At 62.7% G+C, this 27868-nt stretch overlaps 1 protein-coding gene across 1 annotated transcript; it reads right to left on the reverse strand.

Moving 5' to 3' along the window:
• Positions 1 to 93: 93 nt before the first annotated feature.
• MUC5AC (mucin 5AC, oligomeric mucus/gel-forming) lies at positions 94 to 27868 on the reverse strand. Its single transcript, XM_072790472.1, has 49 exons — positions 27771 to 27868; positions 26546 to 26617; positions 25874 to 25924; positions 25460 to 25721; positions 25070 to 25184; positions 24705 to 24795; positions 23925 to 24034; positions 23621 to 23834; positions 23401 to 23526; positions 23105 to 23222; positions 22703 to 22841; positions 22383 to 22493; positions 21629 to 21698; positions 21417 to 21554; positions 21157 to 21321; positions 20794 to 20888; positions 20165 to 20291; positions 19720 to 19975; positions 19589 to 19641; positions 19187 to 19287; positions 18861 to 19012; positions 18566 to 18704; positions 18349 to 18462; positions 18068 to 18247; positions 17126 to 17365; positions 16764 to 16920; positions 16151 to 16279; positions 15770 to 15932; positions 15277 to 15320; positions 14999 to 15187; positions 8082 to 14507; positions 7571 to 7779; positions 6980 to 7154; positions 6387 to 6637; positions 6110 to 6293; positions 5578 to 5785; positions 5098 to 5276; positions 4666 to 4753; positions 4456 to 4559; positions 4236 to 4267; positions 3718 to 3889; positions 3218 to 3319; positions 2930 to 2967; positions 2290 to 2412; positions 2109 to 2207; positions 1632 to 1751; positions 1373 to 1436; positions 1158 to 1272; positions 94 to 774 (listed from the first exon to the last, which is right to left on the reverse strand). Exons 1-49 carry the CDS (start codon positions 27841 to 27843, stop codon positions 456 to 458), a joined length of 13002 nt encoding a protein of 4333 aa, XP_072646573.1. The 5' UTR covers positions 27844 to 27868; the 3' UTR covers positions 94 to 455.

Raw genomic sequence — 27868 nt, forward strand, 5'->3', positions numbered from 1 at the left:
GAGAGTGTGGCGTGAGCCTGCTGGCACCCAGTCTGTCCCCACCTCATTCCTGGGTCTTACGGACAAGCTTAAAAATCACACAGAGTCCACACGTTGCAAAATGCTCCAAGTGTATTTGTCAATCCAGTTGGTCATTTCCTGAGGCCCAGGGCTGAAACCGTGCCTCCTGGTGGCCGGCCAAACCACCGGCACCGAGTCCAAGTGACCGTCACTGATAGGACCCTTATGTGGAACTTCAGTCCTGGGAAGAGTGGGCTGGACCCGCGGCAAGAGGAGCCCATGCACCCCAGGCTGGTCCTGAGCAGAGGCTGCAGGTTGGACACCAGCACTCGTCCAAGGGCCAAGTGGACCCTGGGAGGGAAGAGGTGGGTGGGCAGGGCATCCTGGTCTCGGGCCACCTGGACCAGGGCTCAGGCCCCTGGAGCCAAGGTTGTAGGAAATGGGATGGGATGGTCTTATCCTTGAATTCCAGAGGAAGGTGGGCGGGAGCCCCGAGGACGGGTGCGGGTCAGTCTGCTGGGGGAGCCTGTGGTCCTGGGCCTCCTCCGCCAGCCCGTGCGCTCTATCTCCTCGCTCTGCTCCTCGCCACTCTGCTCAGGCCTGGACTCCTCTGAGCCGCAGTGCTGCCCCACACAGCCACACTCCTCCACCTGCGGGTAGCTGAAGACCCAGCTGGAGCCATCCGCGCAGTGCAGGGTCACGTTCCTCAGTGACACGCGCAGCTCCTGGCAGCACTGGCAGGTGTGCTTCATGGCCTTGGTCTCCAGGGAGTACCTGTGGAGGGGGGCTGCTCAGCGCTGGTGCCCCCAGCGCGCCACCCGGGGGCCCACCACCAGCTGCACTCAGGGGCGCTCTGACCAATGACTCTGGCCACCGCAGGGCATCATTACTCCTGTGGCCGACCAGCCACTAGGGTGCCACTGCTGACCCCCAGCCACATCACCAATGGGGCCATTGAGTCTGATTTCACATGGTCAGTGGGCCATCGGCCTCTGAACCCCCAGTCCCAGTGCCTTGGCGGACCCTCAGGGCCCTGCTGTCCCTCCTCCCTCGCCCTGCACGTCCCGTCTGCCTGGGCACCCTGAGGCCTGGGTGCACCCCATACAAACGTCGCCCCACGGAAGCTGGTCCTGCCCGGGCCGAGTGGGGGTCCGTACCTGGAGGAGCTGTCTCCACAGTTGCCCTGGCAGTAGGCGAGGTGCACAGGCCCGGGGGAGCTGCAGCCTTGCTGGCTGATGACCTGCTGCTCGTGGTACACTGCGCACGTTGAACCTGGGGCCACAGGAGGCAGTGCAGGGGTCAGGACCGGCCAGGACCCCTGGCCCCCCAGGCGGGCAGGACCAGCCACCCCCTGTAGACACCCCGCACTCACTGGTGTGGGGTGGGTGTAGAGGACAGGACAGACAGCAGCCGTCCTTGCTTGGCAGAGCCTGTTCCTGTGCCGACAAAGGGGCCTCCTTGAGGGCCAGAGCAGCTGGGCCGGACGTGGGGGAACGGACTGGAGGGGACGGGGCCCCACACAGGGGGTGGTGCCCCTGCGGGCACTACGCAGGGCAGCCTTGGCTCCCCACCCCCACCCTCAACCCGGGCGCATCTCACCGTGGCCCCCTGTGAGGCCAGGGTGGGCTCACCTCAGGACAGCTGAGGGGGGGACACGCCTTCTTCGTGGTCACCACCACAAGCCCGTCCTGGTGCTTCTCACACTCGTGGGTCATGCAGGGGTTCCCGGGGTCTGGCCAGGACTGGCCGGGCTGCAAGGAGGAGCCAGCCAGCGGGGTGAGTGGGCAGCAGAGGTCGAACCTCGTGCACCTGTGCGTCTGAGTGGGCCTCCCAGCCTGTGGGCTTCCAGAGCCCTCCCGGCCTCCGCCAGGTGCCTGCCTTGACATGACGGCTCCCCAGGGGCCCCAGGACCCCCGGCTGGCTCGGCACTCCCCTGCCCTGCTGTCACCGAGCACCTCCCAGCAACTCTGTCCAGGCAGGGGTGGACCCTGGCCCTGAGCCCCGGCCTCCCTGCAGCTCCTGGGAGGGGCGTGGTGGCTTCACCCCTACCCCAGGACTCCCTCCACAGCCCTGGGGCCCCCGAGCCAGGCCCCGCCGCCACTACTCACGTAGAAGAGGTGAGTGGAGTTGTTGCTGCTGTTGACGACGCAGGCCTGCTGCACGCACAGGCCACAGCACTGCCCGCTCTGCGGCTGGTACTCGAAGCCCTGCGGGGAGAGCCAGATGTGTCGCCTGAGCCCCGGCACTCGCTGCGTGGGCCGCAGGGCCCCGGGGGCGGCAGGCACTCACCACGGGGCAGTGGGTGTTGCAAATCTGGGTCTCACAGCTGATGATGACTGTGTCCGAGTGGGGACCGTTGGGCGCCTCACACCTGCAGGTTTCGCACAGACTGGAGGAGACCACGGAGCCAGGCTGGGGAGAGTCAGGGTGGCCAGAGCCGGTGAGCTCAGGGCCGTGCCAGGGCCCCCTGCCTTCCAGAATGTACCCCCGCCAAGCTTGGCCCCCGCTGGGCAGACCGGTTCCTCTGGTGACCCTAGATTGTGCCTCCTGGTGGGTAGGGGGGCTGCGGGGAGCCCAAAGCCTGTGTCTCGGTGGCCAGGGTGCCCAGGGAGGTCACATGCTCTAGACAGCCCAGCTAGAGGACACTGAGGTCGGGGTCCTCATCACATCCAGGAGAGAGCCAGGGCATCGGTGCCTCGCCCACCCCGCTGATGCTGAGGAGGGGCAAAGCCACAGGGCCGACCTTGGGCATCAGCCACATGGGCCTGTGGGTGGTGGTCCCCAGAGAGCTCACAGCTGTTCGAGGTCCATATGAGCTGGCACGGGGCCCTGGCACAGCCCGGAGGCCGTGCAGGGAGAAGCGGGCAGAGGCGGGGACCACTCAGCCTCCTGTGTGCCATGGGGATCCTGACGTCCACCTGGCTCTTACCTGGTACAAGGTGCCGTTCACGTTGCACACACTCCAGCCTGTTGGAGAGGAGACACGCCGTCTCATGGACCCGCCCTCACCTGCCGCCCAGCCCGCCACCCCGGCCACCGCCGCCCCCAGCCTCTTATGGCACTTAGCACCACAGTGGTCTAGCCCCCAGGCTCTGGACAGGAGTGCTCCCTCCGCACCTTCACCCAGGTTTACCCCAAGCCACAAAGAACCTGAGGGAGCTGGGCCCCCCAGCCTGCAGCACCCAGTGCCGGTGGTGAGGAGGGGGGACACACTCACTGCAGTTCTGGCTCGGACAGCAGGCGCCCTCCTCATAGGTCAGGATCGGGCGGGAGCCCTCGGGACAAGCCACAGGCTTGGGGCAGTAGCTGGTGTCACAGGCTGCAGCAGATGGGAAGGAGGCGTTCAGGGCCAGTGTCCGGCTCCGTGCGCTCCCGCCCCCACCCATGTGCTATCCCCCCGGGTCTCTAGGAGTACCAACTGCCCAGTGGGCAGGTGGCAGGCTCCCCAAGGGGCGCATGGCCACTCTGGGAGGTGAAGCTTCTGGATGGCCCCCTGCCCTCCTGGCATTGCCACCTTCCCCCAAGCATGTCTGTTGGGGAAGATCACTGGACGAGGTCTTAGTGGGGGTCGGGAGGGCACTTTCCCCCCTTGATTGTGCTGCCCACCCCCTGCCAGCACCCCAGCACCTCCCAGGAAGTTGTCCCCGGGCACTTGGCCAAAGGTACCATGCAAAAGTGGACCCTAGTAGGCATGGGGGGCAGCCACCCCAGGCTTACCGCAGTTGTACTGAGGACAGCACTGGCCAGCCTGTGGGGCCGCAGGCACGGGCACGAAGCCTGGCAAGGGGCAGGCTGGTGGCAGAGGGCAGGGCTGCCTCTGACAGCTCATCGTCAGCGTGTGGTTCTCACACGTGCACCACTGGCAGTCCACGGTGATGGAGTGGCCGGGCTGCAGAGGAGGTACATGTGGCCAGGCTGCAGGAGGAGGCTGTCTGGCCCAAGGACAGAGGGTGCCGGGGGCCCACGACTGATGGCTGGCAGGGGAGCCAGGGGGTGTGCAGGTGGTGGCCACGGGGACAGAGATGGGGCAGCAGCCTGACCACCTCCATTCTCACAGTGTCCAAGTGCAACAGAAGGGGATCCCAGGAGAGAACGGGGCAGAGCCACCCCAGGGGTGGGCACCCCCATGTGGAAGCCCCACAGTGTGCCTAGAGAAGCCCTGACCCCTCCCTGCCCTTCCTCTGACCCTCTGGACTGAGAAGGTGCCCGCCCCCACCCCAGCTGGCCACACTCACCTCCACAGGCTTCCCGTGGGGCCCCAGGCACTCTGGAGGGAGAGAGATTGAGGTCACAGGGGGACAGTTCTGGCCCCTGGCCTTCCAGGGGCAGGACCCAGTTTGGGGGCACAGGTAGTCCCATGTAGAAAGCCCCAGGATCTGGCTGGCAGGGACAGCTCCTGGGGGGCACTTGGTCCCGTGCTCCCGTCAGCCCCCAGCCCCACCCACGGGAACCTACTGTGGCAGTCTATGGGCACGCAGACTTCGGAGCTCCTGCTGAAAAACTTCATGCCCTCTGGACAGAAGCAGCCTTCTGTGATGGGCCCAGAGTCCTGTAGAGCCCTGTGGGGACAACAGAGGGCTGGTCTGGTCCCCGTGCCTCCCAGGGCAGGAGAGGCCGAGCCTGGGAGCTCTGGGGCAGGTCCAGGAGGGAGGGGCAGGTGCATACATGAGGCTGGTGTTGTCACTCCCATAGCAGTAGGAGGGCTTGGAGGGGCCACAGGGCTGGTACACCTTGTCCGCAGGGCAGGTGAATGCTGTGTGGGGACAGAAGCCACAGCTGAGGCCAAGGGCACCAGCCCAGAGCCACCTCCCAGACCTACCCTGGGCCTGACACCTGCTGGGGCTCTGCAGCTGGGAAGCCGGACCCTCGGGCCCCACCCCTGCGTGTCCTGAGCCCCAGACGCTGGGCACCAGGACCTTCTCCCCAGAAGCTGAGTGCACTGGGCCCTGGGGTTTACTCCCTTCCCCTTCCCCCTCCCTCCCTCCTCCAGGAAGTCCAGCTGCTGATTGCCAGCCGAGCGTGCCCATCCCCCGGCCACACGCTGGCAGCGGCTGCTGTATGGTGGGACCAGGTGCCCGAGGCTCGGTGGGCACTCACGGCACGTGTGGTTGGTGTGGCTCCTCCAGTCGATGCACACGCCGCGGGAGGCGCAGAGCGACGCGTACAGCTCCAGGGCAGAGCACATCACGTTCGAGTCGGTCTTGTGGCAGTGGTCGAACACACAGCCTTCGTAGAATGCCAGCGGGGGGATCACAGCGTGGCACGGCCCAAACACCCTACGGCCAGCGACACCAGGTCGTGGGGCAGCTCGGGCTTTTCTCCCACGGTCTGTGTGCCCTGGGGGACGGCCTGCTTTTCTCCCTAGGATTCTCCCCTGGGCCTCCCCCTCAGCCCAGAAACCCAAGTACTCTGTCCTGGGGTGCTGAGCGGGCGCAGACCCACCGCGAGCTCACCAAAGCCAACCCGCCCGTCCAGCCCTGCACCCAGTGTACCAGCAACCACCCTGCTCAAGACGCAGGGACAGTGGCTCTCCTCCCCACCGGGAGTCACTGTCGCCCCCCCCGCCAAAAATCTCACTTGCTCAGAATCAGGTGGCAGACTGGCGCAGGCGGGCACGAGGAGGGCGAGGGCGTGGGCCAGGCTGCGGTGGGTGTCGGCAAAGGCCCGTAGCAGTACGGCTGGTCGGGTGTGGTCACCCTCCAGTGGCTGGACATAGCAGAGCAGGAGGCCACTTCCACACCCCCAGGCAGGCGACACTCATCCCTCTTGTCGTTGCTGCAAGTGCCTGGGGTGGGAAGGCAGGTGTCAGGCTGACGGCGACAGCAGAGCTCCCCCCACTCATGGGCCCTGGAGCTGGGGGGTGGGGACTCGATGGGGTGGCTGAGGGAGCCGACTGTAGCACTCCCCCCACCCTGGCCACCAGAGCCAGGCAGTTCCCGTGGAGGGTGGTCATGTGGACCCCTGCCCAGGGCCCTGTGGTGTGCCAACTGCACGTGGTCCCCAGGGGACACCCCCAGCAAGATCCTTCCCACACCGAGCATCTCAGCTACATGCGACCAGCAGAGAGAGGGCCCAGTGTCCCCAGAGCCCGGTGGGGACGGGCACTCACCACACTGCCCCTCTGTGTTGTTAGCGAACTTGCTGAAAGGCACCTCCACTGAGAAGATGAGGCCGGAGAACATGACCTGGACGCCAAGTTTAGGGATGGTCACATACATCTTGATGCCAATTTGGGACACACTCACACCGTCCTTCTGGAAGCCGGGCCTGACCACTTGATCATTGAAGATAATCTAGACACAGCCGAGGATGAGACAGTGAGAATGAGGCAGTGCCCCCCGCAGGCCCTGGTCCGTGTGGAGCTGTCTCGTGGGGGTGATCCCCACCTCGTTGGTCATCACCCCGAGGATGGGCTTGCGGGTCATCACAACCCGGGCCTGCTGGTACTCGACAATGATGGACTGTGGGCAGGAGAGCCCATCCTCGGCCCCACAGAAGTAGTTGTTGATGAGCACGCGGAAGTGGCCGTACACGGGCACGATCTGCTGCACCAGCACATAGGTGCAGTTGTCCAGGAAGCTGTAGTATGTGCCATCGAAGGTGATGTAGTGGGGGTCGCCCCAGCCGCTGCACACACCTGCGGGCACAGAGCAGCCTTACGTGGGGCCTCCCAACGGGTGTGTCGGCCCTGAGGACCCATGTGCCCAGCACTGAACTCTGCCAGTGGGTGCCTGATAAGGCCTGAGTGATGTGGCCAGGCCCTCTTGGCCTCCTCCCACCTGGCATGGCCCCGGGAGTCCTGGGGCTCAGGCCCTGGGCTCAGGAAGGATTCCATTTGGCACCCTGGTGGGGCCTGGCGCGAACCATTCCCTGCCTCACCGTTGGGAAGTCCTTCCTGGTGTCTGACCCAAGTCCATGCTGCCCCCTCAGGGGAATCCCCACCCATCCCACCAGCCGCCCCATCTGGCTCCCAGCTCACACTGGCACTGGTAGTTCGGGCAGCAGTCATCGTGGTCCGTCACCTTCACAGGAGGGAAGCCGTTGGTGCAGGTGGGTGGCTGTGTCTGTGGGCACGATCGTGGGTGCACGGTGATGACACCATTGCCCTGACAGGTGGCTTGAGAGCAGTTGGGCATGGGCCACGTCTCGCCTTTCTGTGGAAGAAGGACAGCTCTCAGCCTCATGATGCTGCAGTCTCCCCAAGAGGGGAGCCATAGGAAACAAGAGGGGGCCGGCCTGGCTAGGGGGTTCCCCTGCCCTCCCTACCCCCTGCCACATGTGGCTTCCTCTCCTGGTGCTCTGCATGGGCCACACACCCCCTCCCCAGCTGCCTGGCCTGGTCTGGAGCCTTGCCCACCCTCTTGGGCACCCCATCATCTGCTGGTGGCACACACTCCCAGCTACCAGGCCGGTACCCCTCTTGGCAATTAGGTGGGACCAGAATTAGCCAATTCACAATGGTCAGCCTGCTTCGGCCCATAAGTGACTGATTTTCCTGCTCTCAACCAAACTGGAAAGAAGCGGAGGGTCATGGCACCAGCCTCTGAGAAGGGCAGAGAGGGGCAGTTACCATTCTCGGGGGGATTGCATTTGGGCATCCGTGCATAGTGACAGGCACAGAAGCCGACAAGGAGGGTCCAGGTGGGGAGGTGGTTGGGGCAGGAGGTGGCACGCTGCTGGAGCAGGACTGGTCCGACCACCTGACCACCTGGCAGTCCAGGCTGCACATGGCATAATAGCAGTGACCAGCGAGGTCCGTCTGTTGGTAAATGATGGATCCTGCAAGAGAAAGGGTCAGGCAGCAAAGAGCAGACCTGAGCTGGGGAAATAGTCACAGCCCAGAGGGGCACTTCCAGCCTGGCATTGACATCAGGGACGGACCTGGTAGGACTTATTCCTACCCAGAAATAAACAGAATACATCCTCAAAGGGGGCTCAGTGTCCCACTCAGTGTCCCACTCTGTAGCTTAGTCACAGAGATAGGGACCCCTCTCCTCTTCCATACGCCACTGTTTTTTTGTGGACAAGATAGCAGAGGCCGGGGGAAGGACACACCACACCTGGAATCAGTACTCACATACCTGCAGGGTAGAGCTTGCCAGACACGCTGCAGTAGCATGTCGTGGTGGATGGTGCCACGGAGCTGGGAAACGACACAGTGGACACCACGGAGGTAAATTCAGGAGGAGGCGAGCGATTGGTAGATGAAGTCACATGGGGCGTCACAGAGGTGTGACCACAGTGCTCTGGGGGCTCACAGCACAGCACACGGACCTCATAGTTGAGACACATCCCGACATTGCCCTTCTGGTCCCGGTTCCGGCACACCAGCCCCTTGGTGACGTTGCACTGCACCACCTGGCCCAGCTTGTCGATGCTGACCTCAGGGTGGCTCTCAGCCCGGCACTCCAGCTGTGCAATGTATTCAGGCCGGCGGCAGATTTTCTCTCCTCTTTTCTTGATGTTGCAGAAGGTTTCCGAATCTCCTCCATGGGGCCCCGGGGATGGGAAGTCCACATCAAACCACTTGGTCCACGTGCATTGTGGCTGGCAAGTGACAGTCACATATGGGGAGTGAGTTGTCTCAGATGTGAGAACAGGGATTGTGCTGGTTGTAGGAGCAGACATTGTGGTAGTTTTTGGCAGAGACGTTGGACTGCTTGCTGGTAGAGATGTGAGGCTGGTTGTTGGCACAGTGGTCGCACTGGTTGTTGGCACAGAGGCTGAGCTGGTTTTTGGTGCAGATGTTGGACTGGTGGCTGGCACAGATGTTGAGCTAGTCGTTGGCATAGATGTTGGGCTGGTTTTTGGCACAGTGGTTTTGGTGGTTTTTGGCACAGAGATTGGGCTGGTTGTTGGCACAGAGGTTGAGTTGGTTTCTGGCACAGACTTTGGGCTGGTTGTTGGCACAGTGGTTGGGCTGGTTATTGGCACAGAAATTGAGCTGCTTCTTGGCACAGAGGTGGTGCTGACTGTGGACACAGATGTGGGGCTGGTTGTAGGCACAGAGGTTGACCTAGTTGTTGGCACAGGTATTGGGCGGGTTGTTGACATAGGGGTTGAGCTGGTTGCTGGCACAGATCTTGGGGCTGTGGTAGACACAGAGGTTGAGCTGGGTTCTGGCACCGATGTTGGGCTGGATGGAGGCACAGAAGTTGAGCTCGTTGTTGGCACAGAGGTTGGGCTAGTTGTTGGCACAGTAGTTGAACTGGTTGTTGGAACTGTGGTTGGGCCGGTTGTTGGCCCAGAGGTTGAGCTGCTTTCTGGCACAAACGTTGGGCTGGATGGAGGCACAGAAGTTGAGCTCTTTGTTGGCACAGAGGTTGGGCCAGTCGTTGGCACAGTAGTTGAACTGGTTGTCGGAACTGTTGTTGGGCCAGTTGTTGGCACAGAAGTTGAGCTGGTTGTTGGAACTGTTGTTGGGCCTGTTGTTGGCCCAGAGGTTGAGCTGGTTTTTGGCACAGATGTTGGGCTGGATGGAGGCACAGAAGTTGAGCTCGTTGTTGGCACAGTTGTTGGGCTGGATGTAGGCACAGAAGTTGAGCTCGTTGTTGGCACAGAGGTTGGGGCAGTTGTTGGCACAGAGGTTGTGGCAGTTGTTGGAACTGTTGTGGAGCCTGTTGTTGGTCCAGAGGTTGAGCTGGGTTCTGGCACCGATGTTGGGCTGGATGGAGGCACAGAAGTTGAGCTCGTTGTTGGCACAGAGTTTGGGCCAGTTGTTGGCACAGTAGTTGAACTGGTTGTTGGAACTGTTGTTGGGCCTGTTGTTGGCCCAGAGGTTGAGCTGCTTTCTGGCACAGACGTGGGGCTGGATGGAGGCACAGAAGTTGAGCTCGTTGTTGGCACAGAGGTTGGGCCAGTCGTTGGCACAGTAGTTGAACTGGTTGTCGGAACTGTTGTTGGGCCAGTTGTTGGCACAGAAGTTGAGCTGGTTGTTGGAACTGTTGTTGGGCCTGTTGTTGGCCCAGAGGTTGAGCTGGTTTTTGGCACAGATGTTGGGCTGGATGGAGGCACAGAAGTTGAGCTCATTGTTGGCACAGTTGTTGGGCTGGATGTAGGCACAGAAGTTGAGCTCGTTGTTGGCACAGAGGTTGGGGCAGTTGTTGGCACAGAGGTTGTGGTAGTTGTTGGAACTGTTGTGGAGCCTGTTGTTGGTCCAGAGGTTGAGCTGGGTTCTGGCACCGATGTTGGGCTGGATGGAGGCACAGAAGTTGAGCTCGTTGTTGGCACAGAGGTTGGGCCAGTTGTTGGCACAGTAGTTGAACTGGTTGTTGGAACTGTTGTTGGGCCAGTTGTTGGCACAGAAGTTGAGCTGGTTGTTGGCACAGAGGTTGGGCCAGTCGTTGGCACAGTAGTTGAACTGGTTGTTGGAACTGTTGTTGGGCCTGTTGTTGGCCCAGAGGTTGAGCTGGTTTTTGGCACAGACGTTGGGCTGGATGGAGGCACAGAAGTTGAGCTCGTTGTTGGCACAGAGGTTGGGGCAGTTGTTGGCACGGAGGTTGAGCTGGTTTCTGGCCCAGATGTTCGGCCTGTTGTTGGCATAGAGGTGGAGGTTGTTGTTGACACACTTTTTGGGTTGGCTGTTGGCACAGATGTTGAGTGGGATGTCACCAGGTGAGTGGTGGTCTCTTTTAGACTACTGGTGCTCACACTTGGGGTGTGAGACACTGTGACAGTTTTGGTGTGAGGACACCCCTCTGGGGTCTCACAGCACAGTACACGGACCTCGTAGTTGAGACACATCCCGACATTGCCCTTCTGGTCCCGGTTCCGGCACACCAGCCCCTTGGTGACGTTGCACTGCACCACCTGGCCCAGCTTGTCGATGCTGACCTCAGGGTGGCTCTCAGCCCGGCACTCCAGCTGTGCAATGTATTCAGGCCGGCGGCAGATTTTCTCTCCTCTTTTCTTGATGTTGCAGAAGGTTTCCGCATCTCCTCCATGGGGCCCTGGGGATGGGAAGTCCACATCAAACCACTTGGTCCACGTGCATTGTGGCTGGCAAGTGACAGTCACATATGGGGAGTGAGTTGTCTCAGATGTGAGAACAGGGATTGTGCTGGTTGTAGGAGCAGACATTGTGGTAGTTTTTGGCAGAGACGTTGGACTGCTTGCTGGTAGAGATGTGAGGCTGGTTGTTGGCACAGTGGTCGCACTGGTTGTTGGCACAGAGGCTGAGCTGGTTTTTGGTGCAGATGTTGGACTGGTGGCTGGCACAGATGTTGAGCTAGTTGTTGGCATAGATGTTGGGCTGGTTTTTGGCACAGTGGTTTTGGTGGTTTTTGGCACAGAGATTGGGCTGGTTGTTGGCACAGAGGTTGGGCTGGTTATTGGCACAGAAATTGAGCTGCTTCTTGGCACAGAGGTGGTGCTGACTGTGGACACAGATGTGGGGCTGGTTGTAGGCACAGAGGTTGACCTAGTTGTTGGCACAGGTATTGGGCGGGTTGTTGACATAGGGGTTGAGCTGGTTGCTGGCACAGATCTTGGGGCTGTGGTAGACACAGAGGTTGAGCTGGGTTCTGGCACCGATGTTGGGCTGGATGGAGGCACAGAAGTTGAGCTCGTTGTTGGCACAGAGGTTGGGCTAGTTGTTGGCACAGTAGTTGAACTGGTTGTTGGAACTGTGGTTGGGCCGGTTGTTGGCCCAGAGGTTGAGCTGCTTTCTGGCACAAACGTTGGGCTGGATGGAGGCACAGAAGTTGAGCTCTTTGTTGGCACAGAGGTTGGGCCAGTCGTTGGCACAGTAGTTGAACTGGTTGTCGGAACTGTTGTTGGGCCAGTTGTTGGCACAGAAGTTGAGCTGGTTGTTGGAACTGTTGTTGGGCCTGTTGTTGGCCCAGAGGTTGAGCTGGTTTTTGGCACAGATGTTGGGCTGGATGGAGGCACAGAAGTTGAGCTCGTTGTTGGCACAGTTGTTGGGCTGGATGTAGGCACAGAAGTTGAGCTCGTTGTTGGCACAGAGGTTGGGGCAGTTGTTGGCACAGAGGTTGTGGCAGGTGTTGGAACTGTTGTGGAGCCTGTTGTTGGTCCAGAGGTTGAGCTGGGTTCTGGCACCGATGTTGGGCTGGATGGAGGCACAGAAGTTGAGCTCGTTGTTGGCACAGAGGTTGGGCCAGTTGTTGGCACAGTAGTTGAACTGGTTGTTGGAACTGTTGTTGGGCCAGTTGTTGGCCCAAAGGTTGAGCTGCTTTCTGGCACAGACGTGGGGCTGGATGGAGGCACAGAAGTTGAGCTCGTTGTTGGCACAGAGGTTGGGGCAGTTGTTGGCACAGAGGTTGTGGCAGTTGTTGGAACTGTTGTGGAGCCTGTTGTTGGTCCAGAGGTTGAGCTGGGTTCTGGCACCGATGTTGGGCTGGATGGAGGCACAGAAGTTGAGCTCGTTGTTGGCACAGAGGTTGGGCCAGTTGTTGGCACAGTAGTTGAACTGGTTGTTGGAACTGTTGTTGGGCCTGTTGTTGGCCCAGAGGTTGAGCTGGTTTTTGGCACAGACGTTGGACTGGATGGAGGCACAGAAGTTGAGCTCGTTGTTGGCACAGAGGTTGGGGCAGTTGTTGGCACGGAGGTTGAGCTGGTTTCTGGCCCAGATGTTCGGCCTGTTGTTGGCATAGAGGTTGAGGTTGTTGTTGACACACTTTTTGGGCTGGCTGTTGGCACAGATGTTGAGTGGGATGTCACCAGGTGAGTGGTGGTCTCTTTTAGACTACTGGTGCTCACACTTGGGGTGTGAGACACTGTGACAGTTTTGGTGTGAGGACACCCCTCTGGGGTCTCACAGCACAGCACACGGACCTCATAGTTAAGACACATCCCGACATTGCCCTTCTGGTCCTGGTTCCGGCACACCAGCCCCTTGGTGAGGTTGCACTGCACCACCTGGCCCAGCTTGTCGATGCTGACCTCAGGGTGGCTCTCAGCTCGGCACTCCAGCTGTGTGATGTATTCTGGCCGGCGGCAGATTTTCTCTCCCCTTCTCATGATGTTGCTGAAGCTTTCCACGTCTCCTCCATGGGGCCCCGGGGATGGGAAGTCCACGTCAAACCACTTGGTCCACGTGCATCGTGGCTGGCAGTTGATAGTTGTGGGTACAGAGACCAAATTTGTGCTGAGCACATTGCTGGTTGAAGAGTGCACTTGCGTTGAGCTGACCTCACTGTGTTGTGTGGGAGACAAAGGAATTCCAGTAGTTGAGGTAAGCTGCGTATGAGTCTGGGTTGTCCTTGGGGTGGTGTGTGTATTCTCAGCTGTCACAGGAGATGTTGTGCTTGTGCACACATCCACCAACTCACAGCACTGGATGCGGATTTCATAGTTATAGCAGATTGGAGGAAACTGATTCTTATTCAGGCACATCAGCCCCACACTCTTGTCACAAATCACATCCTGCCCCAGCTCATCCAGTGGGATGTTTGGGAAGAATGCCGCCCTGCATTCCACATTGCTGGGTTTTTCACAGAATTTATATCCTGTGGCTCTCAAATTAGGAAAAGTGTCAAAATCCCCACCGTTTATACCAGGCTCGGGATAGCTACCGTCAAGCCAGTGGGTCCAGCTGCACAAGTTTTGTAAACAAGGCGCAGGGGTTGTTGAAGCTGGCGTTGACCTCAGAGTGAAGGTAGTGTTTTTCACAGTTGTAGGAGAACCTAGGGTGGTTGTAGTTGCACTTTGGGTAGGTGTAGGAGTACCTGTTGTGGTGGTGGTGGTACCTGGGACATGTGTAGGAGTACCTGGGATGGTCACAGTGGTCACTGGGACAGATAAAGGAGTACTCAGGGCAAGGGTAAAAGTACTTGGGATAATCGTAGAGGTAACCAGCAGGGGTGTAGGAGTACTCGGGGCAAGGGTAGTGGTACCTGGAGTAGGTGTAGTGGTACCTGGAGCATGTGTTTTGCTAGTTGTAGAGAGAGTGGTTGTGCCAGTTGCGGTGACAGTGGCTGGGGAAGGTTTGTTGTGTGTTGGCACAGGTGTAACCCTGATAACCCCCGATGTGGGCACCATTTCTGTAATCCTGGAAGGTGTAGGAGTGGAAGCTGGTGGTGGAGGTGGAGTGCTGGAGGTGGAGCAGGTCCCAGGGAAGCAGCACAGAATCCTGATCTGGTAGTTGTAGCAGAGCCCGGATGTCTGGTTGCGGTTGTAACACACCAGCCCCACGGTCGGGCTACACTCCACATGCTGCCCCAGGACTTGGAGCGGCACCTCTGGGGCACCCTCAGCTTGGCACTCCACCTCCTTTGGCACTGAGCAAACGTGGTACCCGTGGGCACGGAGGTTCTCCAGTGTGTCGAAGTCACCACTGTCAATGCCCCGTCCGGGATGGCTGACATCCAGCCACGGTGACCACAGGCACTCCTCTCCACAGGTCACATGGGGCTGGACGGAGGTTTTGTGAGACATTGGACTAGAGGCTGTGACCAGAGTGGAGGACAGGGCACTGCTTGGAGTATTTGTGTGCACTGTGCTCTTGGTAAATCTGTGGCATGTGCGGGGCGGATGTATTGAGCTCACACCTGAGGACAGAAGAGAAGGAGGAAGGGCTAAGTCTCTTGGGGTCCCTGTCATCCCTGTCCCCTTGTCCACCAGCTGCTTTGCAGGTTTCACCAGGTCAATCTGTGTGACTGTCTCCACCTGTGCAGACAATCCTGGCACAGGGCAGGTGTGGAGCTCATGGCAGTTGAATAGAGGTGAATTGAGCTCATTTAGGGGGAACCTGGCTCCCCAGGCATGCCCTGAGCAGAATTTGCACTCTTGGGGGATGCTCTGATAAGGCTCTAAGATGCCCCCCAAAGAAGGGAGGCCAGCCGAGGTGCCTTCACTCAAGCCTCTGCCCTGTGCTGAGAGCCCTGGCTCTGATGGTACAACTGAGGACGCCCATCCTTCCAGGGAGACTGAAAAAGCTGGCCCTTCCCAGCCGCAGGGACGGCAGGCTGCCCGTCCTGGGCCCCTCCTGGACTCTCGGGGAGAGGACAGCCCTGCACGGTGCCCAGTGTGTCTGCCTTACCGAGTGAAGGCGTGGAGAAGGAGAAGGTGGTGGGCGGTGCGGGGGTCGTGGAGCTGCAGGTGTACACCTTCCTCTCGATGGTGCCGTTCACTGAGCAGCGGGCGGAGATGCACCCGCCTGTGCCGTCAGTGGTGTGGTAGATGACATCCCCCAGATGGAAGTGCGACCCGTCGTAGGTGCAGACACAGGCTGTGGGGGGAGGGTTGGGCACATGAGGGGCTGGGGGGAAGGTGGGGACCCTGAGACCCCAGACCCCAGCAAGGCCACCCACTGCTCACCCTCAGCATCGTAGACACACTGCACGCCGCTCTCAGTGCAAACACTGGTGGCAGGAGGGAAGAGGTGAGTCCGAAGGTGCAAGGCACCCTTGCTGTGCCAGAGCCGCCCCTCAGCCCAAATGGTGGACATGGGGCCCGAGGTCACACCCTCTCAGGGAGCCCCTGACAATCAGTGAGTGACGGAGGCAGGCGTCTAGCACACAACACACCCTGGAGACATTCTGACAGATATCTCTGCTCCAGGGCAGCTGCCTGGGGGGTCCTCGGGGTGGCATCATGACTCAGCTTCACTGCAACCCCTGCCCACCCCCACCCTGCAACAGGGAGGCGGCTAGCTGGACCCCAGGACCCCCAGGCTGTGGCAACCCATCCCTCCCTGTCCCGAGGGCTGAGGCCCTGGGGAAAGGTGGCCAGGGGGGCCTTTCCCCAAGAGCAGGAGCCAGTGGAACCCCCTCCCTCTCCCGGCTCCTCACCCCTCTGCCCCAGGACTCACCAGGACTGGCAGTTCTCCTCAGAAGGCACAGCTGAGCCTGGCCAGTAGGACTTGCCCTGGACACGGCAGGGCAGCGGCGGGGGTGGGGTTGGGCATGTGGCCACACACTGCATCTGGTCCTCATCGAAGATGGGGGCCTCCGGCGGGCACTTGGGGTAGCAGCCTGCAGCCCAGCGAGGCCTGAGTCCCAGCCAGCTTGCCTCTCTGACCGCCTCGGCCCCATGGCCTCGGCTCAGACCCAGCCCTAGTTCTCACCCGCAGCATGGTGGCAGCATGGGACAGCACCCACAAAGGCACCTCAGGGTGCGGGAAGAGTCCAGCCCAGCCAAGGGTCCCAGGACCCCCAGTACCGCCCCTCTGGCCACCAAGGCAGCAGCCTACCTTCCAGGCCATGCAGGTCGTGCAGACACCGGCCGCTGGGGTTCCGGCAGGTCCTCATGCAGGGCACCCCGCACGGCTGGTAGTGCCACTCACACTGGCCCTCAGGGTTGTAGTAGTCGCAGAACAAGGCTGCAGGCAGGTGGGGGGCTCAGTGGCCCAGCACCAGCCTGGAGCGAGCCACCCAGCGGCCCCAGGCAGGACAGCACACGGGCCGGACAAGCTCCCCCTGCACCCCGACCTTCGACCCAGTCCCGCGGGCTGTTCTCCAGCCATTTCGCTCCCCTCTACCTCCTGGATAGGGCCTCAGAGGGCATAGGCCACAAATGCCCGCGGTACCTGCAGCGTGGGCGCCTGGCCCCTGGGGAGGCCACCCGTTGGGGTGGGGGACAACGGCCAGAGCAGCTCCCCAGGCACGTTCCCCCCAGCCAGGTTCCAGTTGGGTGGGGATGGGGCTCTGCTTACCCCTCTCAGTTCCAGAACACCCTTCCCTCTCCCCACCGACGACACCTATCCGTTTCAGTTTCCTCTCCACCATCCTCTCCCTTCCGTGGGTGACCAGCCTTATCACACTCCCCGTGGGCCCGCTCCACCCTGACGCATCGTGTATACTCACGGCAGATGTCCGGGGTCCTCCAGGACACGCACACGCCCACATCATGGCAGGCCTGGGCGTAGGCGGCCACGGCCGTGCAGAAACATTCACAGTCGCCCCCTGAGTCACAGGCACACGCATCGCCCACACAGGCCTCGTAGTACTTGGCGGGCTCCACCTGGGGGGTGAGGGGAAGAGGCTTGGGTTTCGGGGCCCGGGGCACCCGGCGGTCAGGCCTGCAGTGTGCCCCGACCTGGGCCGGTTTCCCCCAGAGCTCAGGGGGAGCCGAGGGCCGACCACAGGCTGGCCAAGAGGGTAGGAGGCCATGCCGGTGCCCGACCTCTGTCCCCTCCCCCTGGGTGCCCTGGGGAACAGCTGCGTACGTGGGCATGGCAGGCAGCGAACGTGGCGCTGTTGATGATGCTGCACTGTTTCTGGGACCAGGACTTGCGGTAGGGGTTGGCGGTGCAGGGGTCCCTGGGGGCCGGGGCATCGGGGCAGGACGGGGAGAACTTCCAGCTGTTGCCAAACTCCAGGGTGCTGCCCACCACGGACTGGCTCCGCGTGGTGAAGTCATTGACAGCATTGTCGTCAAAGTTCCCGCACAGCCCGCAGACCCGGCCCTGCAGAGGGGGGCACAGGAGACAGAGCGCTGGGGCTGTGCAGGAGGGGCCGGAGCTCTCCCCTGCCTCCTGTGACCCCATTTGCTGTCCCTGGCCCTCACGTCCCCAAGAGGAGGGGGGCCCAAGCGTGCAGGGGGGCTCTCTGCCTTCACCGTGTGTGGCTGCCCACAGCACACAGGGTCACAGTGGCATCCCTCCTGGGGGACAAGGGCACAGGCGAGACGGCACCACAGGCTGCTTGGTGTCCCCTGAAGACCAGCTCCAGTCCTGACCCGTGAGCACGGCCTCACGTGGACACAGGACCACTGCAGGTGGGGATCCAGCTCCCACAAGGATGTCCTGGGTTGGGGTGGGCTGACAGCGCAGGGCCTGTGACCCCGGGGACATTCGGGCACAGACAGTGAAGACAGTCTGTGCAGGCAGTGGTTGGGGGGACACCTGGGGCCTAGAGGCTCTGGAGGGAGTGAGCGCTGGGACAGTCTGGTGGGACTTCCGGCATCCAGAACCATTAGAAGGAGCCGCGAGTTTTGCCGGTGTCCCAACAGCCCCAGGACACGGTGAAGGGCCTCCTCCCCACCACCCCTCGAGGCTCGCCAGCTGACTCCCCCCTCTGCGTCTGCCCAGTCACCCCACACCCATCCCAGCTGGCCCAGCTGGTCTAGGGCGAGGGAGGGCCATCCCGGGGTGGGGGTGGGGGCCTACCTTGAACTCAGGGCTGAGTTTGAGGAAGATACTGGTCTTCCTGTCCCACAGCAACACCAGGCCAACCTCAGTGTCCACCACCAGGTAGATGCCCATCTGACGGATGGAGTAGGGAGCCGCCTGCCCTGCACCCTTCTCGATCACCTCCACACTGCCACCACTCAGCCTCAGCTCGTAGCTCTGTGCGGGAAGGGGTCACTCGGACCTGTCCCTGCTCCCTTCCCCACATTCCCAGGGGTGCTCCAAGGGGTGCCCCATCCCCGCCTGGCAGCCCCACTCACCCCCAGGAACAGCTTGATGGCCTTGGAGCAGGTGACGCCCGTGGTCCCGCAGGGGACGTTCTCAGTGACCACGCGGAAGGTGGCATTGGCGGTGCTGTTCCCGCCGCAGTGGTCCTGGGGAGAGGGGGAGGCTGTGCCGGCAGCAAGGAGGCTGGGGGGCACCCAAAGCAGCACTGCAGGACCACGGGACAGCTGGGGAGCCCCAGGGACCACGTACCTGAACTAGCGTGTACGCGCAGTCCCCACTGAAGCTGTAGCGCCTCCCGTCAAAGGTGAGGTAGTGGCCGTCCCCGTACACCGCGCAGGTGGCCAGGCAGGGCTCGTCCGTACACTTCCACATCCTGTTCTTACAGGTGCTAGGGGCAGGGACAGGGCCAGTCAGGCCCAGGCTGGGCGCGGGGAGTTGGGGTCGGGGACGAGCCCCTGCAGGGGCCTGACTGGGGCAGGGTCTTCAAGCAGGCCTCGGGGGCTGGGGCTGCACCACCCGGTGCAGGGAAGGCCCCCCTGCTTACCAGGTGTTGCAGCCCACCCAGATGGTCTGGCCGGGCAGGTAGCTGGCCTCGTTGTGCACGCAGGGACAGTCTGTCACAGCGACGCAGCCACCTTTACCGTCGGACACCAGCCCGTCGGGACACACGCAGCCAGGTTCGCACTGGGAGCTGTACTGTGGGGCACAGGGGACACAGCTCAGTGGGCTGGGGATCAACAGCAGAGCCCCCCGCCTCCCACGACCTGCAGTGAGTCTGGAGAGCACTCGGTCAGCCGTCTTCCAGGGACCAGCCTGAGACAGCCACTCGGCAGGTGCCCGTGAAGGGTCCCTGGGGTGTGGGGGACTCACACAGTCCATGTCCAGGGTGAAGCAGCTCTTCTGACAGCCGGCCCCAGTGGCCCCCGGCGTGGCATTGCGACAGTCGAGGTAGACCATGGGTGGGGTGCAGACTGGGGAGGAAGAGGCCATTCAGGGGTCCCCAAACACCACCCACCAGGCTGGCCCTGAGACACACAGCTGCACACAGTGTGTTTCCCAGCAGCCGAGTCTGTGCCTCCTTGGGGCACGGCCAGCGGGGTGTGTGCTTGTGCACAGTGCTCACATGCTCACCACCTCCTCACTGAGCCCAGAGGGCACAGACCGCAGACAGGGAAACCTATGCACACCCACCAGACACACTGACGGGGTGGGGGGTGGGGGTCACCCAGAAGCTTGGAGATAATGAGAGCCCCTCCCTCTCTGCGGGCTCACCTGGGGTGGGAACTTGGCCTCCGATGCAGGTCAGCATGCCTTGCGTGCAGGTGCTGGGAGGAGAGGGTGGTCAGAGGGTCTGCCCACCCCAACTGCCCTGCCCACCAGGCCCAACCGACAGGGGCTCTTACCAGATGGCCCCACGCTCGTGGAGCGACTCCCCGTTGGGGACCATGGAGCCTCCGTGGTAGCAGGGACAGCTGGTTGGCGGCACACACTTGCCCGTGTCATCCATGAAGGTGCCAGTGGGGCAGGTGCAGCCGTCCACAGGGACAAAGTTGATGCCACAGGTGATGTCCTCGTGACTCCGGGACCGGCAGGTGGGCTGGCAGGTGTCGATGTGGTACTGGTAGGTCAGCGACTTAGGGCAGGTGGCCATGGGCTTTGCTGTAGGACGCCAGGCAGGAAGAGGCAGTCAGGATGAAGGGGAGCCGTCACCACACCCCACCCCTGTGCACAGCAGGCCTGCCCCTTGCCGCAGGGTCCCAGGCTGTGCTGGCTGGGTGCTCTGGGCCTCTGAGCCCCACGCGGGGAGGAGGCCATGCAGCACATGTTCCAGTGCAGGGGGACACTCACTGCACACGCTGTCCCTCCAGCCGCTGAGCAGCACCCCGTTGGCAGCGCAGGCGTGCACGTAGGAGGACAGGGCCGCACACAGGCAGTCCTCGCTCTTCTCACAGTTACACGTGTCGAACATACAGTTCTAGGGACAGGGACGCAGGAGCCATTAGGGACCCCCGCACACCCAGGCCCCTCCTCTCCCTGTGTGTCCTTCTTGGGACCCCCACCTGGGCTGGGAGCTCCGCCCCGAGGATGGACGCAAGAGGCCGGGGCCTTGAGGACATGGTGAGCATCCCCCAAGAGCCTGCAGACCCCCAGGACCCCTCCTCAAGTCTGCGCCAGGGCCCCATGCCCTCAGCAGACCGTCTTGGCACCTGACCCCCCTCCAGGTGGGTGCTGGAAGGACCATGGCCCCTCATCTCTGGACAGGTGCCAGCTCAGAGCCCAGAGCATCTCAGCCACCACTAAGGGGTCCCATTTGGACTCCAGGGTCCACGGGCCACGAGCCCTCAGGGGATGTCATCCCGGCTGGAAGCACAGATGAAGGCGAGGCCTCGGGACATCATTGGGTCCTCGCAGAGATGCCCCCGCCTCCTGAGGGCAGCCGCATGGCCAGAGGGCTGAGGCCGGTGGGCGCAGATTACCGAATAGTAGGTGCCAGGGTTCACGGCAGTGTGGCACTGGGCGAAGGGGCCGTGGGGGTCCGTCAGCCGGGAGCACCAGTGCTGAGCATACTTCTCTGTGGACAGAGGAACCAGGGCGGTCGGCGGGCCGGGTGGTCAGCCCCCTGCAGGGTCCCGGCTCCTTCCCAAGCACCCTTGCTAGGTCGGCAGGCATGCAGAGGCCGGGCCTCCCCCGCCCCAGAAACACCCTGTTCCTGTTCTTGCAGAAGTTACCACGGCCGTAATGGGCAATGCGTTGGAAGGTCTGCCTGTTTACCTCCTGAATCCCTCCTTTGGGGCCAGAGGGGACCTCTGTGGCCCCAGGGGTCACCAGCACCCACATACCATTCTCCACGCTGAGGGAGCAGGGGTCCTCGAAGCTGTTCTTGACGTTGGGGCAGGTGGCCTGGGTCTTCCAGGTGTTGGCGAAGGCGGCGGCCGTGCCCTCCACCACGCCGCTGAGGGCACGGAAGTCGTCGGCCTGGTTCTGGTTGAAGTTCCCGCACAGGCCTGGGGGCGGGAGGGGCCGGGAGGGCGGTGTGAGGCCCCGCGAGCCCTGCAGCCCGGGTGGGCTCCGGGCTCCCAGGGACGGCGGTGCCTCTTACCGCAGGTCAGCCCGCGGAGCTCGGGCCCCAGCCTCACGAACACCTGCATGATGGGCACCAGCTGGATGTCCAGCTGCAGGCCCAGGTTGGTCTGGGCGATGATGAAGAAGGTGGAGGGTCTGAAGAGTGTGACGTTGCCTGTGGACACAGGGGTCAAGGCCTCAGTGGGCTGTGAGGGGCGGGACCCTGGGGGGCCAGGGCGGTGCCCTCACCTGCTGAGATGGGCATCTGGGTGTAGATCTGGTTCACAAACACCTCCCCGCTGGCCTTGACTGTGATGACCTGGGAGAGCAGGGGGCGGGGTCAGGGTGGCTGGGGCTCCACCAGCACCCCCGGGGGGCTCTAGAGGCCGTGACCCCTGCCCATGGGGACCCCAGGTACACATGAGGAGGGGCTGACGACCCAAGCACCGCCCCGGGCTCAGCTTATCTGTGTCCCTCAGGATCACACACTCTCTCTGGCAAAAACCCAAGTCATTTTATGACATAGGGAAGATGGAAAAATAAAAAGAAAAAACAAAAATAAATAAACAATAAAATAAAATAGGGAAGTTGTCTTCAATGAAGTGGAGCTACCGGACGTGCCCTGGTCCCTCCTTCCAGGCCTGGTTGGGGCAGGCGTGGACACCCCGGTGGCCCTCCCCAGGCAGGAACCCGTGGGTGGGAGGGTCCTCAGGCTGCACCCTGGTCACTCGCCACCCAAGCCAGGGTCAAGGGCTTGGGCAAAGGGCACTTGTCATGAGGGGCACAGACTCCCCCAACCTGTGTCTGCTCTCACTGTGCCCCTCACCCCCTGGGTCTGCTCTCACTGCCCCCCACCCCCTGGGTCTGCTCTCACTGTGCCCCCCACCCCTCGGGTCTGCTCTCACTGCCCCCCACCCCCTGGGTCTGCTCTCACTGTGACCCCCACCCCCTCGGGTCTGCTCTCACTGTGCCCCCCACCCAGCCCCCCCAGGGCTATGCTCACCGTGTGTCCCCCGCCCAGGCTCAGCGTCAAGCTCCTCAGACAAGTCTCAGTGTCTGTCAGGCCACACTTGCGCAGCTCCGCCAGCACAGTGAAGGTGCTGCTGTTACAGGGCTGCAGACACGGGTCCTCACCCTCTGCCCAGAGGTGCCAGCCCACGGAGTCCTCCCCGCCTCCCCGCCTTCCCCCCAAGATCCTAGGGGGCACATTCCCAGGGTGGCCGCAGACGCAGCATCTACATGCAGCCCAGGCAGGGGGTGAGCTGGTCAGAGACTCGTGGCCGAAAGCCACTCCGTCGGGAGCAAGGACCTTGGGGCCCGTACCTTGACCAACACGTAGCTGCAGTCCCCGTGCACTGTGTACCGCCTCTCGTCAAACGTGGAGAAGTGGGCGCCCCCCAGCACTGAGCAGGTGCCTGGGCACGGCACCTCTTGGCAGCTCCACTGGCCTCTCAAGCAGGTGCTGAGTACAGGTACAGCCCATGTGTGTGCGGCCCCTGGAGCATCCAGCCCCAACCTCCGCACTGGCAGGTGGACAGGGGTCTTGCCGAGGCCCACCCACATCACTGCACAGACCAGGGCCCATCAGGATCTGCATGGAGAGCCACCGGCCTATGCCCAGGGCCCCGAGTGAGAGGTGACAGCCAGCATGGGGCCATGGCCCCCAGAGCAACCTTCCTAGGATGTGTCCAGGGGGTACAGGAGGGCAGGGGCTTGGGGTCCTACCAGTTGGTGCAGTCTGTGGAATAGACGGCCCCCGGAGCGTACGTGGCCCCGTTGTACACACAGGCACACTGGGAGGCAGGAATGCAGCCGGTCTGGCCAATGTCATCGAGCACCATCCCTGCAGAAGCAGGCAGGCCATATGGCAGGTGCCAGGCTGTGTCCACCACTGGACAGGTGGAGGGGGCCGGCCCTCTGCCCAAGGTCACCCTGACCTTCAGGGGCTCCTCAGACCCAGGGGCCCAGAGCACATCTGTGTGAGGCTTAGGGGGGCGGGCGAGGCTGGGGGCTCCTCTCACCCTCGGGGCAGAAGCAGCCAGCCATGCAGTGGTCCTCGCAGAGCTGGGAGTGCTCTGGGTTGGAGCAGGTGTCGGCGCAGGGCGAGCCACACTCCCGATACTGCATGTTGAGGGGGCAGGTCTGGGCTGCAGGGCAGAGTGCGGGGCCACGTCATGTCCTGCCCCCGCCTCCGGGCCAGGGCAGGGACACGACGGGGCCGGGGCCTGCTGGGGCACTCACGGCAGAGGTCGGGGCCCCTCCAGTCCAGGGGCAGCCCCCCAGCGTGGGCGCACTGGCGGGAGTACTCGGCGAGTGTGTGGCAGATGCAGCTGCTTGGGTTGGCGTGCTCGCAGGCACAGAGGTCGTGCCGGCAGGCCTGCACATAGCTGCTGGCGTCCACCAGGGCGCTGCAGCCCGAGAACAGCCTGCTGCTCAGGATCTCCTCACAGATGCTCTGGGGGCGGAGCCGGGAGTCCACACTGAGTCCTGGACTCAGCCCCACCCAGTCTGGCCCCTCCAGGCGCCCGTTCACTACAGGGCTTACAGAGCCAGGTGAGCAGTCCATCATGGGCACAGGGACAGGGTCCTGACACTGCTCTGTGGGGCCGTCCATCTTCTGCAGATTCCCAAACTGGATTGGGGTGAGCTTGACACCTGCGGGAAGCCCGATGTCAGGCCATTGGGTTCCCAGCCCCTCTGCACCATCCCCCAAGACACCTGGGCTGTCCACCGCACCCCCACACACACCTTCCACACTGCGGGGCTAGCCAGTGGCCACAAGGGGTGGCAGGCAGAGGCCTAAGGCCTGGTAACTGAGGCAGGCAGCCCTTGGAGCCCAGCCTGCCGGGCCAGGGCCACCGGACACTTGCGCAGGTCCACTCCCCCACGGCTAAAAGCGCCTTATGGGTGAGCTTCATGGGCTTCACGGGCCAGGTGAAGGGGATGGGGCTGGGGACTTGGGCTGCTGTGGGTCACATGAAATGCCACGTCTTGGCCACAAAGACCAGAGGCCCAGGACACAGTGACAGGGTATGATTGGAGGCGGGACTGCCACTCCCCACAGGGATGTGTGGTCATGATGGGAACAGGAGGCCATGCAAAGGCCGTGCGTCAAGGTTGGTGGCCAAGTGTACAGGTGGGTACGTGTGTGCACGGGGATGGTGCAGGTGCCTCTGTGTGTACCTGTGTGCATGTCTACAGTGTCCGTGTGCAGCTCTGTGTGTGTGTGTGTGTGTGTGCATAGCATGTAAGCTGGGGACATCTGACCAGGACGTGGGCCCATAACATCCCAGGAGCCACTGGGCAGCCATGGCGAGGGGCCTACCATGGGAGAGGAACTCGTTGAACACGGGCTCGCTATTGAAGTCTCCACACAGCCCACAGGTCTGGTTGGCGTACTTGGCGTCCAGCTCCAGCTGCAGTGAGAGCCCATGTCAGACGCCGACCCCACAGAGACATCTCAGGATGCGGAGGACGGACGAGGTATGGGATGTTCCACCCCTCCCCGCGCTCCCCACCGCATGCCTGTGGGGTCTCATGGTGGGGGTGGGGGATCCTAGTTCTCCCCCAGCCTCTGGGCCACCCCTCCTCACTGGCCCACCCACCTTTGCCCAGTGCACTTGGTTCCCTCTCTGGGGAGGCTGTGGGGCTGGCAGTGCCCCCCACCCCAACCCTGGGCCCTAGCCTCACCAGGAGGCTGTCGTCCTGGCTCCACATGAAGACCAGGCCCAGCCTGGCCACCACCTTCAGGGAGTTGCTGCTGTGCTCGATGAGGACCCCGGACTGGCTGAAGGGCAGCTGAATTCTGTGGAGAGAGGGTCCAACTGAGGCCCCGAGGGCTCACAGGGATGGGCCATGGAGCTCTGACCCTTGGCTGGAGGCAGGCATGGGGGGGGCGCCTACAGGCAGATGGGACAAGACCACTGTGCCCTCGGATGGTGCCAGCGGGTGTGAGAAGGACAGGGGACCCTGGAGCACGGGTATCATGAGGGCCTGGGAAGAGGACCGTTGCAGGGGCCGGGGGCCCAGCACAGAGGCCTGGGGACAGCCTCCCATCCCCCCACGATCCCCCAGACTCACAGCTGCCCGTTGGCCAGGACGGCATTCTTGGTCAGCTGGATGACCATGCCGTCGAGCTTCATGGTGACTCTGATGACTGTGGTGGCGTTGGACTCGAGGCCGCGGCGGAGCTGGATGTTGAAGTCCTCATAGGCAGCCCCACAGTGTGCAGAGAGGACGTAGTTGCACAGACCCGGGAAGTGGAAGATGTCCCCGTCGAAGGTCTTGTAGTGGAAGTTGCCCCACGTGCTGCACACTCGCCCGTTGTGCGCTGGGTTCAGGGCTGCGGGCCGAGGTGGTCCTCAGAGTGCTGCCCTGTGCCCACGCCAGGGACGCTGCCGCCCAAGAGCTGGGCGTCTAGGGAGGATGCTCCGGGGAATGGGGACCCCTCCAGGCTGCGCTACCAGCCCCCTCACCTCACGGACCCTCACTCACCTCGAACCACGGGGGCCATCCGCAACGGGGGGAGGAAGTGGAGCGAGTGGCCTGTGGGAACAGGGACACGGTGTCACAGCACCTGCCCGCCCAGTGTTGGCTGCAGTTGGGCATCTCCACCGCCCTCGCCAACCCTGCTGGCTGCAGGCCCAGCTCCGAGTCTGGATCAGGTCCACAGGGGCAGCAGCTTCCCCTCCCGGGCACCCCAAGGGGCTGTGAGCCCTCAGGCCCGGGACTCTCCTTGCTCGTGGACCGTCCTTGCATCCAGAGTCTCAGAAACACCTGAGGCAACTCCAGGGGCTCAGGACAACACCTGGGGTTCTGGGCACATGCCAGCCTTCCCGAGCCCAGCTGGGGAAATGACTCTCCTGGAGCGGCACGCCCAGCGTGGTGGCACAGAAGCACCTGGGGAGGCCACCCCGCCAGCCCCGCCCAGGCCAAGAGCACGCATATGTGGCCACAACATCAGGAGTCGTGGGCAGATGAGAGGACATGGCTGTGAGGTCAGCGGGCCTCTCGCCTGTCTGCCCGTCTGAAGCTGCGATGCAGAGACAAGCAGCCTTCAGGGGGGCTACCGTGACCAGGTGACTGACTGAGGTGTCCTCCGGCCCCCCAGACTCTGGCCCCCGGGGAGTGGGGCAGGGCAGCCCTGACAGGTGGGGATCGACTCACCACCAGGCACCTGGGGGCCGGGAAGGAGGACTTGGGACTTGCCATGTTCCGCAGAGCTGTCCTGGGCCCGGCCTATGGGAAGAAGAGGATGCGGGGCCTGAGCCAGGCGGACAGGGCACAGACAGAAGGATGGGCAGATGGAAGGGTCGGGGCAGGTGGGGGTCCTGTCTGTTTAGGGCTGGGGACACTGCCCGTGTCAGGGCCACGACCCTCTGTGAGCTCCCCCAGCTTGCCTGGCGGCCCTGTCACAGCATCTCCCATCTTCATTCATACTGAACATCTCCCCACTTGGGACATGGGAGACCCAGCCCGTGGGGGGATCAGACGGTAAAAGCAATGGGTTGGCTGCCACGTGTCAGCCGACCCGTCACCAGGGCTCTGGGGGAGAGTGTGGAGCGGGAGGGGTGGCCTGGCCCACAGCCTGGCCCTGCAGGGACTGTCTACAGTTGTCCCTGACGCAGGTGCCCAGGGAACCCCCCAGCACACGGTGGCTGGAGGCTGAGCACCTCGGGAACGGTGCCCCCTCGGCCCAGACAGCATCCCCTGGGGCACAGTCCCCCCAACACCTGCCCAGGACCCAGCTGTCCCCTGGGACGCAGAGGCCACAAGGTGCAGACCCTGGTGGGAAGGGACCTCAGAGGGTCTGTGAGCCTCTTCCCTGCCTCCTCATGTCATGGACCTCACTATGACACCTTCCCCCAAGCCCGAGATCCCCGGGAGCCCCGCCTTGAGGCCCCAATGGGGACACGTGGTGAGAGGCTCCCAGGGTCAGGTGGGCAGCTCTGCTGGCCCAGGGGCCCCAGGACCTGCTCGGAACAGGGGGCAGAGGCAGCGAGCAGCTGGAAAACACACGTGGATGGACGTGTCAGCCGGAGGCCAGCCTGCTCACTGGGAAGGCAGGCCAGGGCTTGGAGACACCAGGTTCCTGCTTCTCCACATCAGGGGAGCAGCCCAACCTCAGGGGTCCCTGCCCCACCTCGGACCCCTGCAGCCCCGAGAGCTCCTCCCCGGCCCCACAAGCCAGAACCCCCAAGATGTGAGGGCCAGGGGCCACGCAGCCAGGAGCCGCTCCCAGACATGCTGTAGCTCGTCTGGAGGCCAGGGCAGGACTCTGAGCTGCCTCCTGCCCTCCCCGGGCCAGAGCTGCCCCAGGATGTAGGGAATCCACAGGGAGGCCAGGGCAGGGCCCGGCCAGCCTGGGAAAGCCTCTCAGCGGGAGCCTTACCTGTGCCCCGGGCACAGGCCAGGGTGAGGACCAGGGCCCAGAGTGGGGCCAGCCTCCTCCAGCTGACACCCATCCTGCGGATGGAGGAGAGCGGTCCC

Source organism: Canis lupus, chromosome 21 (genome assembly GCF_048164855.1).
Source record: "Canis lupus baileyi chromosome 21, mCanLup2.hap1, whole genome shotgun sequence".
Taxonomy (NCBI): Eukaryota; Metazoa; Chordata; class Mammalia; order Carnivora; family Canidae; genus Canis; species Canis lupus.

Excerpts from the sequence above, each read along its gene's own strand:
- MUC5AC (XM_072790472.1), bottom strand. The coding sequence starts at position 27,843 with ATGGGTGTCAGCTGGAGGAGGCTGGCCCCACTCTGGGCCCTGGTCCTC. Across the intron at positions 20,889-21,156 it reads CTCCCTCAGCGTGGAGAATG|AGAAGTATGCTCAGCACTGG; the intron begins GTATGTGGGTGC and ends CTCTGTCCACAG. Across the intron at positions 2,208-2,289 it reads GCAACACCCACTGCCCCGTG|GGCTTCGAGTACCAGCCGCA; the intron begins GTGAGTGCCTGC and ends CTCTCCCCGCAG.